The sequence below is a fragment of the Hyperoodon ampullatus genome, assembly GCF_949752795.1.
Source record: "Hyperoodon ampullatus genome assembly, chromosome: 8".
Lineage (NCBI taxonomy): Eukaryota > Metazoa > Chordata > Mammalia > Artiodactyla > Ziphiidae > Hyperoodon > Hyperoodon ampullatus.
The window spans coordinates 2135892-2149389 of NC_136921.1; the positions used below are offsets into that span (position 1 = coordinate 2135892).

At 55.8% G+C, this 13498-nt stretch overlaps 1 protein-coding gene across 1 annotated transcript in view; it reads left to right on the forward strand.

Annotated features, from left to right (window-relative positions):
- Positions 1-2426: 2426 nt before the first annotated feature.
- HDAC4 (histone deacetylase 4) overlaps positions 2427-13498 on the forward strand; it is a gene marked incomplete at both ends in the record, with an annotated part of 189087 nt that continues 178015 nt past the window's right edge. Inside the window, 12 exons of the mRNA XM_079709944.1 lie at positions 2427-2613; positions 2724-2935; positions 3096-3178; positions 3292-3397; positions 3454-3647; positions 3859-4187; positions 4937-5021; positions 5699-5918; positions 9172-9571; positions 10408-10521; positions 12913-13002; positions 13085-13204. Coding sequence (XP_079566070.1) covers positions 2427-2613; positions 2724-2935; positions 3096-3178; positions 3292-3397; positions 3454-3647; positions 3859-4187; positions 4937-5021; positions 5699-5918; positions 9172-9571; positions 10408-10521; positions 12913-13002; positions 13085-13204 — 2140 coding nt within the window. The remainder of the gene's footprint in view (positions 2614-2723; positions 2936-3095; positions 3179-3291; positions 3398-3453; positions 3648-3858; positions 4188-4936; positions 5022-5698; positions 5919-9171; positions 9572-10407; positions 10522-12912; positions 13003-13084; positions 13205-13498) is intronic.

The window sequence follows — 13498 nt, forward strand, 5'->3', positions numbered from 1 at the left end:
TCCAGGGTTGACAAAGCAGAGCTGGCTGTGTCTCAGGTGTGTAAGAACTTTCGTCACGGTGTGGCCAGTTCCTTAGCTGACAAGCTGGGAATCCCAGAGTTCTTAGAGACAAGGGTGCTTTGGGGAGACGGTCCCAGGGTCCTCTCCCCTTTGGGTGCATGTAACAGTGAGCCACTCCTGGGTGGGGGCCGCCCACTCTCCACGGACCATCGTTAGTGGTCTGCCACGTGGGGAGGAAAACTCAGAAGCGCTGCACTCACAGCTTTTGGTTTCTTTGCAAACATTTGTAAACAGCCCTCCACAACGTGTGGAGCAACGCCGCGAGAGGGCCTGGCCCTCTTCCCCAGAGTGAATACCGCTGGTCAGTTACGCAGCCCGGCTCTGAGGGAGACACACCTTCATTTCGGGGTCTTCCCATTTCTCCCCTGCAGCCCGGCTGCCTGGCCGATTTCAGGTCCTACGTGTCACCTGCTCGCAGGAAGCCTTTGTCAGGCACATGGGGGCTGCACTGGAGATTTGCTGCTTTTGCTGCTGCTGCTGCTGTTTCTTTTTCAAGCTCACTCCTCCCTGTGCTTGCCACGCCCCACCCTCTGGTTGGGCTGTCTCCCTCTGTGCTCCATCTAGGGTAGGGGACTCGGTTTCTGCTGGAACAGTGAGCAGGACTGGCTTTGGAGTCAGCAAGACCAGGTCTGAACCCCAGCTTTGTTGCTTAGCTATTGGGAGTATTACTTAGTTTCTCTGAGCCTCGACTTTCCTCATCTGTAAGATGGGTATAATAAGACCCACCTCGGACGTTTATTATGAGGCTTAGGGGATTGAGTATAAGCTTGTAGCTTGGTGCCGTGTAGATAGTCTGTTCACCGAATCATTAATAGTTCACTTTTTCAGTCACTGGGTATTTTCACCACCTCTGTAGGCACAGATCTCAGGCTTGGGCCTCGAAGGGGCAAGTCTCATGGGGGACTGCAAATCATGACTTTGTTTTTGCAAGTAAAGGCTATTTTTGAATGTGACAAGGTTCTGAGATCAGAGTCCTGTGATCTGGAGGAGAGCCCCAGTGCAGGTGGACCGCTGCTGTCGTGAAGGCACCTCTGGGCCTCTTTCCCTGCCTCGGGGGGTGTGTGGCCTCACACTTGCTCTGCCCTTCTTGTCGGGTTTCTGCAGTTGCTCCTGAATCATGGCCTTTTCTGTTTAAAGAGGAAGAATGCTGCCTAAGTGTTTGAAGAAGGGTCTAGAACCTTCTTAGAAGGTAAGTTGAAGCAAGCCTGGCGAGTTAACTTTGATACGTGTTACGAGATACGTCTCTGTACTTAAGCATTTTTCTTTTTCTTTGCAAATTAGATGGTCAAGTGTTTTTTAAATGCTTCTGGTCGCAGAGACACCTCTTCTTGGGGACCCCCCTTCCCCGCCTCCTTCCCGGCCAGGAGCTCACGCAGAGTTAACTGAGCCGTGCCCTTCCTGGCCCCTGGGCCTGACCCTCTCTTGCTGATCTGTTTTTTCTTTCTTTCCCATCTGTCATGGAGGGTTTGAAGACGTAACGGTCTGCAGCCGGTGGTGAGCGCACACTGATTTCTCAGAAACCCCACAGCCTCCAGGTGGCCTCTGCCAGAGGGGAGCCGGGCGTGGAGGTGGGCCTGTTGGGAGAAGAGTTGTCTTATTTATTCTGCGTCCTCCAGACTGGAGAACCTGAGCGCTCGTGTTACTTCAGGCCGTCCTGACCTGATGGCATCACTGTGGGAAAACAGCAGGGCCTTCTGTCCGAGGACCCAGTGCTGGTGGCAGCAGTGGGCCAGGGTGCTCAGGCTGGGCTGGCTACGTGCCCCTGGGGGTCTCTTAAGGTGCCCGAACAGGCCCGGTGGGCATGCAGAAACGCCCTCAGAAACAGAGGTCCCTGCTTTGGAGCGTTTCATAAAATTTCATAAAGGTTGTTAAGAAATTTGCCTTTGGATGTGTGATGGGGTCCGAGGTGGGTCACAGTTGTGTTGGAGATGTCAACGTTTCAGAGACCTTAAATGTGCTCTTTTCCGCTCGGCCTGCCCCCCCCACCCCAACCCCCTGCCAAGGGTGTGGCCCCTGTGCCCACTTGGGTCGGACTGGAGGAGCCCCACTCCTCTGCCTACCTCCCCTCCCCGCATTGGTCCAACTCCTGTGTCTGTGGGAAGGCCGAAGGGGACAGGAAACAGGAAAGAAGTTGCCGCGCCCGTTCTCTGGGGGAGCTCGAACAGCCGAGATGCTGGAGGTGGGCTGTCAGCGGCTGGAGCTTGGTTGTCCACTAACCACGCAGAGGAAGTTCTGTGCGATTTATTCTGTGTCTCCTCCAGCAGTTGTGCAGCCCCTGCTGTGCCTGGCGAGGGGCAGCATGGCGACACCAAGGTGGCGGCACCCGGGCCCTGCTTTCACGGCGCCCCGAACAGCGAGGAAGGAGGATGGCCGAGAATGCCGTCAGTGCAGAGTCCCGTGCGTCTGCAGGGGCAGACGGGGACCCCGGGGCCGGGGGTTGCTGCCTACGGGCCGCAGAGAAGCAGGAGGGCACCGCAGAGCTGACTCCTGAACGTGTCCCCACGAGCCAGCGGGGCATGTGTGCAGGGGTTCGGCTCAGGTTTGGGGTGTCCTGTGAGCTGGTGGAAGAAGTTGCGAGAGTGGAGACGGCCCTCAGGCCTGACGGTGCACCGATGGTTTTGGGCCCCAGGCCCACTCTGCCCTTCCCAGGCTTTGTTCCTCAGCTCCCTTCTGCAGCAGGACCGTGTCCGTGGAGCGGCCTCCCTTCCAGCTGGAGGGCCTTCTCTCTCCATCAGTCATGAATCAGTTTGGGGGAGGCGCCCACGGCCTTGTGGGGGCCACCAGAGCCTCTGAGATGGCAGCGCCCATCGGACGTGCAGAACCCTCGGGCTGCCTTTCCCTCCTGGTCCTGCTGCACTGGAGACCTGGGCTCCAGGTGAGCAGAGCTGTGATCTGACAGCCCTGCCCCAGAGACGGAGGGGAGAGGACGCAGGAGGCAGGGCAGACCCGGGCAGTACAGCTGACTTGGTTTCCTTTTGCTAATGGACATTTTTCACGCCTTCTCCTCCTCTTCCGGGCCCCCCTCCGTGCTGCAGGTCAGGCCTCCCCGTCTACATGGGACCAGCGCAGCCTCTGCCCCCTGGTCTGCCGTCTCTGGCGTTCTCTGCGTGCCACCAGCGTGATCTTCCCAGCATCGGGTTGGGTGGCTTCCTGTGTCGGGCCCATCCCTGGTTCTCCCCACCTGCGGAGGAGGGCATCCAGGGTCCCTAATGACTGCGTGTGGCCCTCCAGCCCCGTCTGCCACCCTGACATCCTGCGGGGCCCCCACCCCCGCTCTCTGAGCCTCTTGCACGTGCTGCTCCGTGTGCCCAGAAGGAGCTTGCCCACCTGTCACCTGGTAGGTTCCTGCTCATTTGTCAAGCCTCCTCTCCTCTGGGACGTTTCCCAACCAAGGCAGGCAGCGGCGGCCGTGTCTTCCCCGCCCCGTACGTGGCCCCTCGTAAATCTCGGGGGGGATTTCTGGGGCCCCCAGCTCTTCACCTCACTGAGCTTCTGGAAGACAGGGTCCTGGCTTTCCATGCTGCCTCCTCGCCCTCCCAGGTGCGTGTGGCACCCATGGCGCTGGGAAGTGGGACCAGGGGCTGCAGGTACCGGGGAGCCTGGGGCTGGAGCTGGCGTAGAAGGGCACCAGTGCCCCGCACAGGGGCATGCGTGCGCAGCCAGGCAGGCCCGGGTCTGGTGGTCGCTGTCCTGCCGCATGCCTCCCCCTCCCGTCCACCCTGCCTTGCTGTCTGCTGCGGGGCAGAGGCTGGCGATGCTTCCTCTGTGCTCCGTGCAGCCGCCCTGTCACACTCTCAGAAGCCGAATGCACGCATCCACGTGGAGGCTCAAACCGGCAGCACCTCCTGGACGGGGACTTGTCTCAGTGACTCAGCAGGTTCGTGTGCCTGCCCCGTCTGTGTGCGCCCTGGGCTCGGACAGTTATGAATCACCCGCTTGCCTCTTGATGTGCGTCAATCAAACCACATGTGAAGGAAGCAGCAGCAAGCGAGGCTTTGCTGGCAGCTGGGCATCCAGCGTGGGGACACTGGCCAGGGACAGCCTCAGGGGGCCGCCTGCCCCCCGCCCCCCCTCCGGCCCTGTGGTCACCGCCCCCCACTCCCTCCGGCCCCTTCCCCGCGGCGGTGGTCGGGCTCTCTCTGCTCTTTGCTGGTTTCCTCCTGGTGATCTTGCGGCCGCGGGAGAGGGTCACGGTTCCGGGAATGTTGACAGTTCCAGGGAGAGCCGCGGCCTCTTCTTTGTCACAGAATGATTTTAGGACGTGGCTCTTTGAAAAGATTCCTCGTAAGAAAGGCTTAATTAAAAAGAGCTGTCGTATGTAGAACTGGATCACTTTGCTGCATACCTGAAACTAACACGCCATCAACTATACTCCAACATCAAATAAAAATTAAAAAAAAAAAAAGGGCTGTGACTGCTCCCCGCCCTCGATGCACCTGGTGGAGGGACCCTTCCAGAACAGGGAGGGGCAGGGCCCCAAGGCCCTGGGAGACCGTGGGACAGCAGGGAGCTTTGGTCTGCGCCTCGGGGACTCTGAACCTTGCAGAGCAGCCCCTGGGTGGAGGTCTGCCCTCGTGGAGTCGCCCAGCATCTGGGTGTCCTGTGCCCACAAGGAAGCCCTGTGACCCAGGGCCCGCTGGGGCGAGGCCCGTGGCATCACCGGTTTCCTGGCTTGGCTTGGTGAGTTTTGTTTGAAGTAGGCACGTGAGGTTCTCATTTTTACCGTAAAGGTTACTGTTATTATTCTTGTAGTTTAAACTGTAGCTGACGTCCTCGTTCCTGGCTACTCCCAGCTTGAGTCGCATCTTGGGAGCACATGCCCTGCCTTGCTTCCCAGCATGGCATCTCCCAGCGAATCCTGTCTCTCTGCCCTTAGAGGGAGGTGGGGCCCCCGGGCACGCGGAGCTGACCCTGGGTTCTGCCTCCTTTGGCAGCAACCGGAAATGTGCTCAGGTGCTCAGGTGTGACGGCTCCAGGGAAGGAGAGGAACGGGAGTGCTCCCGGGGGCGGCGTCTTCTGAAGTTTCTCTCTGGACCGGCTTAGAGACGGTGGCCTTCCCCTACCCGGAGCTCAGGTTCGCATCTGTAGGAACCTGCCAACAGCCAATCAACCATGTCCAGGAAGCAGAGCAAAGGAGCACCCAAATCCAGCCCTTCCGTCAGGCATCTTTCTGTTTGTTCATTATGTAAAGTTTCCAACATTTACAGAAGTAAAAGAAAACAGAACCATGGATGGCCAGGTGGCCACCCCACGTCTCCACAACCACCAGCCAGGGCCAGTCTTGCTCGTGTGGGGCCTGTCTCCCTCCCCCGGCTGTCATTCGTATGTCTTAAAAGATTAGGGCCCTTTATGACATGTAACCCTCATACCATTTTCTCAGCTGAAACACTGATGCTTTAATGCCGTCAAACAGTCACTGTTTAAAATCCCTAATTGTCTCAGAAGATTTTTTTCCTGGTTGTTGTTCAGATAAGTGTTAACGGAGGTCCACCTGTGGTCTCTCTCCCTCTCTCTTTTTCCTTGAAGTTGATTCGTTGAAGAAACTGGCTGGTTGTCCTGTTGAGTGTCCCCAGGTGGGACGTCACTGCTTGTACCCTGTGGTGCCCACAGCGTGTCCCTGTCCCTCTGTTTCTGGCAGCTCAGGGGTCCAGTCTGGAGGCCGGAACAGGCAGGAGGGGTGGGTGCCCCCGGGGGACCTGGGAGGATCTGGAAGCTCCTGGGGCCCCCGGCTCATGCTGCGCTGGCTGCAGGGCTCTGCGGGGGCCTGGGCTCAGCCAGCCTCTCCATCCAGTGCCGGGCAGGCCTCCTGGCGTGGGGAGACCGTGGCCGGAGCCGCAGCTGGGGTCCTGGGCCTCGGGGTGAACTGTGATAAAAGGGAGGGCTCCTGGGGCGGAAGGACAAAGGACGGGGCTTTTTGCCTCATGACTAACAAGGACAGGGAGGGGGAGACATCGACTGACTTACTGATGTTTGCTCACAGCTCTGTTGAGCTGAGTTCACGTAGTTTGCAGTGTGTCCACGGGGCCGTGCAGCCGTCAGCACCGCCGTGTTAGATCCTGCTGCCCGTTAGCAGTGTCTCCCCGTTCCTCCCCACCCCTCGCCAGCCTTGGCAACCATCAGTCTACTTTCTGTCTCTACACGTGTGTCTATGCTGGGCATTTCATTTAACTGGACTAACACAGTGTGTGGTCTTTCTGTGTCTGACTTATTAGCGTGTTTCAGGTCGGTCCCCCACGCTGTAGCCTGTATCACTTCTCATCCCTTTCCGTTGCTCCAGGTGTGGATAGACCACATTTTGCTAGTTTGATCATCTGTTGATGGGCATTTGTTTCTACATTTTGGCTGTTATGAATAATTGTTGTGAACGTTCTTGTACAGGTTTTTGCATGGATATATGTTATCCTTTGTCATGGGTATATGCCTAGGAGTGGAATTACTGGATCAGGTGATAACTTTATGTTTAACTGCTTGGGGCACTGCAGACTGTTTCCCACCACTTTCCATTCCCATCGGCCGTGTGAGGGCTTTGATTGCCTCACATCCCGACCAACCCTGGTTGTTGTCTGACTTTCTGACTCCAGTCATCCTACTGGGTGTGAGGTGGTATCTCATTGTAGTGTTTTTTTTTTTTTTTTTTCGGTACGCGGGCCTCTCACTGTTGTGGCCTCTCCCGTTGCGGAGCACAGGCTCCGGACGCGCAGGCTCAGCGGCCATGGCTCACGGGCCCAGCCGCTCCGCGGCATGTGGGATCTTCCCGGACCGGGGCACGAACCCGTGTCCCCTGCATCAGCAGGCGGACTCTCAACCGCTGAGCCACCAGGGAAGCCCTCATTGTAGTTTTGATGTGAGTTTCTCTGGTGACTAATGATGTTGAGTATTTTTTCATGGGCTTATTGGCCATTTCTATATCCTCCTTGGAGAAATGTCTATTCCAATTCTTTGCAGGTTTTTTAAATTGAGCTTTTTATTGTTGAGAGGTATTCTAGATATATATATCTAGAATATATCAACTCCTTTATCAGATAAATGATTTGCAAATATTCTGTCCCCTTCTGTGGGTTGTTTTTCATTTTCTGGATGCACAAGTTTTGAAGCACAAGGTTTTAATTTCAGTGAGGTCCAGTTTATTTTTTCTTTGTTGCTTGTGTTTTCGGTGTCATATCAAAGCTGTTTATTACAGTCGAATGGGATAGACAGTGATGGTGTGGGGGCCCCCTCTTAGGGCTCCTGACTTTCTGCTTGTGTCACATGTAAATGCTGAAAGGCTTCTCCGGCTGTTATGAGAGATGCTTTTTTCATTGCCTTGCTGGGTTCTGCTGCGTTCTAACCATGATTCTCCTTTCCCACAGTTGTTTTTAATTGAATGTCCATGGGAAAATGGCCAAGTAAATTGAAGTTTCGCAGAGAGAACCGAGTTTCTTTGCTGATTTTTTTCAACCGTGGTTTTTCATCGTTACTGTGCACAGTTGGTTGGAATTTGGCATCAGTTGTGAATTTTCATTGAGATCAGCATTGCTGGTCTTGCTGAATATCCCAGCATTAGAGAGGTTCCTTCTCTGCCCACACAAAAATTCCAAAGCATTCTGAAGGCCCTGTGTTCTGTACAGATGGCTACTTCCCCCGGTTGGAAGTTTAATTATGGGGCACAGAGCCATCGGAGCCCCACATGGGGAGACGGGCATCCTGAGAGGCGAGGCTGGGAGCAGGGGCTCTGACCTGCCTGGGGGGTGCACACCTGGCCCCCAGTCACTCATTGTCACCAGCCTCGGCCACCCACCCAGGCTTCATGTCTGTAAAACTGGGGTGATGGCAGCCTCTGCCTGAGAGTTAGGAGGACTCGCTGTCGGGGATGGAAGCTGTTGGCCTTGTGAACAGTCACCGCAAAAAGGGGGTGTTTTCTGAACTGCTATTCAATCCTGTTGGGTATTCCGGGCCACTGGGAAAGTGACAATGCTTGACACTTAGCAGCTTGTGAAATGTAGATAACTTCCGCTGCTTCTCTGACCATCTGAAAACAAAACATACTAAACATCAACTTTTTACTAGGTTAAATTCTGAATCTTTCATTTCCTTCAGATACAGTTTGATGAGAAAGTAAAGAGCTATGTGTCCTGTCGGGTAAACCCAGTCCTTTGATTTGTAAGACTTTTTTGCGCCATGTATCCAGTTAGGGTCTACTTAGTATTAATCCAAATATTCACCATGTTTCACAGTGAGGAAGGGTCCCTTTGCATTTTCCTTGCCAAAAGCTAGCCTACCAGTACGTAGTTTACTCTATACTTAGCTTTTCCAAGGTCTGTGTATGTATTGGTCTGAACTATAAGCCGCTTAAATGTGCCTGGACAGCTCACAGGCAGTGTTCTCGTCCGTGATAATCTGTCAGTTGGCTGGCTGACTTCTTCGTATTAAGTGACTGTTTTAGTGATTTAAAATACACAGATGGTTCTCTATTTGCATGCATAATACATTATAAAAATTTTGAGTATAAGTGGAACTTACTTGTTTGGAACGGGGAGCTTGGTTCAATTCCCAGGAGTATTATCAAATCCTTAATTAAGGTGTAAATGTTTAGTTTCTTAGCCCCCAACAACTTAGTTCTTAATCTCGATTCTCGTTTTCAACGATTCTCCTTCTTTTCTTTATCTCTATGCTCAGCTGTTCTGCTGCAGTATTTTCTGAGTTTTTGCACATTGTCAGCTCACCCTTCACTTTCCAGTGGGACACACGGAGGACAACTGCCCAGTCCCGTTGAGGCTACTGATGGTCCCTTTGACTTGCTGAGAATTTCCCTCCCTGTCCCCACTGTGCTGTCATCAGCATTCGTGCATTTCCGCTCTGATTGTCCATTTGTTTTCACACATACTGATGTGGGACAGGCAGCAAAGTGTTGGCATGGGTGCCCTGGTGAGGCTGCGTCCCAGCCGATGGTGCCACCTCCGGGACCAGGTTCCTCGTTGGCTGCCCTGGGGGTGTCCAGGCTCCTGGAAGGCAGTGTGACTGGCCTCCAGGGCCACCGTAGGGAACGAGCTCTTTTCTTGGAGTCACCTGTTTGTGTTTTGTGTCAGGGCCTCCTTTAAGGGGCGGGGGCAGGTCTGGGGGGCACGTGTCCAGGAAGCCTCGGCCAGTCCTGCTGAGACACGCGGGAAGCGGCAGGAAGGGGCCAAGCCCGTGGCCGCCGGATCCTCCTTGCACATGGCGTGGGGACAGCGCTGTCGCTATGACTGCGTGCTTGTCCACAGGTGTCCCTGCTTAGAGTCGTCTTCCTGCGTCGCCCATCCGCAGTCCAGTGGCCTGTCTTCTGAGCACGTGGTGGGTTGGCAGGGCTGGAGGGCATCACAGCGGCCAAGCCGCGGGAGAGACTGTCTCCCTCCTGAGCCAGCAGGAGAGCATCGTCCTACTGTCACCAACCCAAGCATCCCGGGCCCGGAGGCCGCCCGGCCCTGGGAGGGCACGTGGACGCCACCCACGGCTGCCGGCCGTGTCGGCGTCCGTCTGTTGGCCCGGATGGGCGGTGAGGGTGCATGGATGCCTTTCATCTGTTCCTGAGTTAAGTGTTGGCGTGCACGTCGGGGGTATTTTCTAATTGACGTTTTCCACAAGCAGCGGCTTAGGGCGGAGTTGCTTTCAGCTCGGCCGTGGAAGTGACTGGCCCTCAGCTCCCCGGAGCCAGCCCCTTCCCTCCTTCCTTCCCAGCTGCAGAGCTCGTGTCCGCCTGCTCTGTCTTTGGGGGCTGCTGCAGCGGTCCTGGGCCTTCCCCCGCTCGGCCCCTTGGCCCCAAGCCTGTCAGGACCCCAGTGCCCTGGGGTCCCCGCTGGCCTCTGCCCGAAGCCGGACGCTTGTCTCCTCCCAGAGCATCTCATTTTCCCTACTTTTGTCTGATCTGCTCTTGGCTGATGCGGATGAAAAAGCAAAGAGAAGTTCCGCTGTCCTGCCCCGGGTGATGTGGCTTCCTGGGAAATCTTGTTCCCTTTTCTGTCGCAGACTCAAGAGGGGCCTTGCCTCTGACAGGACGCTGGGCGGTCGGCTGGCCACCCCATCACCACTGGGGACCCCTGCCTTCCCAAGGCCTCCAGGTGCTTCTTGATGACAGGGGCGGGGCCGTACCCCACTTGTTCCCAGATAAGGCATGTTTGTTTGTGGAACGCTTGGTAAAAGTAAACACGGATGTAGTATTTTGATTCCTCTTTGTGATAAGTCAGACTCAGGGAGAGAACTGTGTTCACTGTTCTGATGAGTATCTTCGTTCCTGACATGCAGCATGTTGACTCAACATCTTTTCAAAATTACACTTAGCTCGAGAAATTCTAAACCTCTTCCAGTCTCTGTGACCACTTGGCTTGTCTGCAGGCCCCTTGCACGTCCCCGAGAGGCTCAGGCCTGCGGTGGGCAGTCAGCAGCCTGGCCTGGCCACCTCCACCCAGTGCCTGTTCGTGCCTCGAAAGGAGAGGGAACGAGTGAAAAGTTAGGTAAATTTAAAAGTGACAATCGAATAGATATCTCCTGACTACTTTGATAAACCTTTGAATTTAATTAGACAGGAGTTAGAGAAAATGCTGATTTATGTCTGGAATTCAAGTAAAGCTTGTAGTTTGGTGTACAGTTTTTAAAAATGTTTGATGATCTTTGTCTTTTTAGGAAAACATCTTTATTCTTAGGTGAGATGGCATTTGAAAGACTACGCGTTAGGAATATGAGGAATTACTGTCTAAAAATCAAGAAGCTGGAAACAATGAGTAACAGCAGACTGTGTGGAAAAGTGACCAGCTGACCTAGAGCGGTCCCTGGTCGTTGGCGAGGACAGTGCAGGAGGCCTGAGTGCAGAGGCAGAGGCCCCGGGGAGGGGCCGCCGTCTGCTTCCTCCGCAGGATCTCATCCCTGTAGCCCTGCAGCAACCACATGGAGGCGGAGGGCTGCTTGTGCACAGGCCCTTTCGTGTGAGAGCCCTCATGGTCCACTTGGCCACTCACACCCTTCCCGCACTCCTCCTGAGGAAGTGAGCGCTACGGAGCTGTGGTTTGACATTTCCGGCTTGCGGTTAGTTTTGTGAGTATACGACTCTCTCTATAGCTGCCGTCGAGTGGGGAGCCCTTCCGGGAACAGTTAGAGATTGTAGCTCCCTCCATGGCATCCTGAGGGGTCAGGAAGTCTCTGCTAACTGCTGTGCTGTGGAACCCTGGGCGGCGCTGGGCTGGGGCACAGCCTGGTGCCCCTGGTGGAGCCATCGGGCCCTGGTGCACCGCAGACTTGATCAGCTTCCCTGTGAGGGTTCAGCTCCGACCTGGAGGGGGTCTGGGTGCCGCCAGCGAGAGAGGGACAACTTGTCCGGATGGGGACAAAGACCCAGGAGCAGGTGGCTGCCCAGTCAGCTGTCACTCGTCCCCACTAGGGCTGCCCTTGCTGTACCCTGAAGGCGCCCGGGAGAGCAGAGGTTCTGGGTGGGCTTTGTGGAAAGCCTTTGAGGGCTGGGGGCAAACAGCAGGGTTTTTGTTTTTGGAAGGCCTGTTTCTGAGCGTGAAGCGTGAGCCCTTGCCTTCTTGGGAGGAGTGAGTTTTCTTTTTTTTTGAAACCACACCCATTGTTGGTCTCAGAGTGATTTCCTGATAAGAAAGTCTGTTGTATTTGCTGAGAAATCACAAGTTTAAAAAGGAAGCATTTCACAGTTCCTTTTATGAAGGAGCATTTTTAGAAGCTGTGATTTTTTTTTTTTTTTTTTTCCCTGAGAGGCGTGCTTGACCCTGGGGGCCAGCACACTTTGTGCGGAGGACCTCTTGTCACCTAGGGTCAGGTGGCTGTGTGCTAGTGCACAGGCTGACCTGGGACAGTGGCATCCTTTCCTTGGGTGATGCCGGCAGGGGGTTCGGGGGGCCCAGGGCTCACTCCCAGCCCTTGGCTTCTGTGGGGCCTTGGCTGCCAGGCCCCAGCCCTGCCCACCTCTGTGGCCTGTGCCCATATTTGGCCTCTGGCCTGCTGTGTGGTAGCAGAGGGCTTCTCTGAACCTGGAAAGTTCTGAGGAAGTTTCCAGCTTGTGGACAAAAGAAAAACAAGTCGCCGCAGTCAGCATGGGGGTGTCCCGATCAGTGTCACGTCTGTAGGAAGTAAGGAAAGGAGAGGTGTGGCCACAGCCCCCCACCAAGGGTGACGGGCAGTCCCTGAGTCCCCACTTGGACCTGCAGCACAGCACAGCCCTCTTAGGAGAGAGAGCCTGCCAGGCCTGGAACCTGTGGCCCCTCTCTTCTGGGGGGTGAATGGGGACAGAGGTGCATACAAAGGGACCCAAGGGTCCCACTGAGAAATGCTGATTGAGTCTCACAACCGTGGCACCTGCTCCTCTGCAGGCTGGGGTAGGTGTGTAAGAACAGCGCTGGGCAAAGGTCCTCTGTTGACTGAATGGGATGGAGCCTTCGTCCAGCCGCAGGGCATGTTCTTGGTGAGTCACGTGCGGTTGGCCGCCCCGTGGTGCAGTGGACACCATGTTTCTTTCTCCAGGATAGACCACTGCGTCTGCTGAGTGACTTCCACAAGGACTCTTGCATTAGCACTGTCCTTGCAGACACTGGAAAACCAACCCGAGGAAACCCATCGTCTGCCCCCATACCCTCTCAGCACCCTCATAAATGTAAATTGCATTTGGAAATGCCTGTGCTTACATTTAAAACCAAAGCCTGGTTTAACCCTCGCAATGCTGCAGAGTTCTGGCTGAATGGATGGAGGTGACTGCGCTGAGGAACCTGCTTCCTTTCCCCAGAGTTCCAGAGCGCTTTAGGGAGCTCCCGCGGCGGGTGGGCTTCGGGAAGATGGGCTCCAGCAGGGACCTCAGGCCAGGCTGAGTTGACACCCTCCTCCCACCCCCAGCTTCCCTGTTTGAACCGCTCTTCCTCTCCAGGGCCGTGTACCCTCACCTGCCCTTCGTCCAGCCCTCCTCGGGGGCCCTGGGCAGCCACGGTAGATTGGGTGGCCCAGAGGTGATGCCCAGCTGAGCACTGGGTGACCCAGGCCAGGTACCAGCTCATGGTTCCTGTCCCAGGGACAGAGCACGGGCAGTGTCCACCTCCTCTCCTCCCCGCCTCTGGTAAACCCCTTCGCAGGTGGCTGACGCCGCCCAAGGCCCTCCGGGTCCTGCTGGCCCTGTGTGTCCTTCGAGAACGTACCCTCGGCAGTTCCTTGTGAGCTGCGTGGATGGGGCCTTCCTTCCCTTGCTCCCATCTGCCATCTCCCCCGTCCTCCTGCAGTGGCTCCACCAGGCCCAGCAGGACACTGGCATGTCAGTGCCAAGAGCCACCCTGCCTGGGGAGCTCCCTGCTCTGCACCGTGGCCTGTGCTGCACAGAGCAGGCAGTAAGCTTCTTGGCGGGCTGAGTGGTGGGCCTGGCATTCCATCAAGCAGGCATCAGGGCCCCTGTGTCGCTGGAACAGCTATGATTTCTGGGCTCAGAGGATGC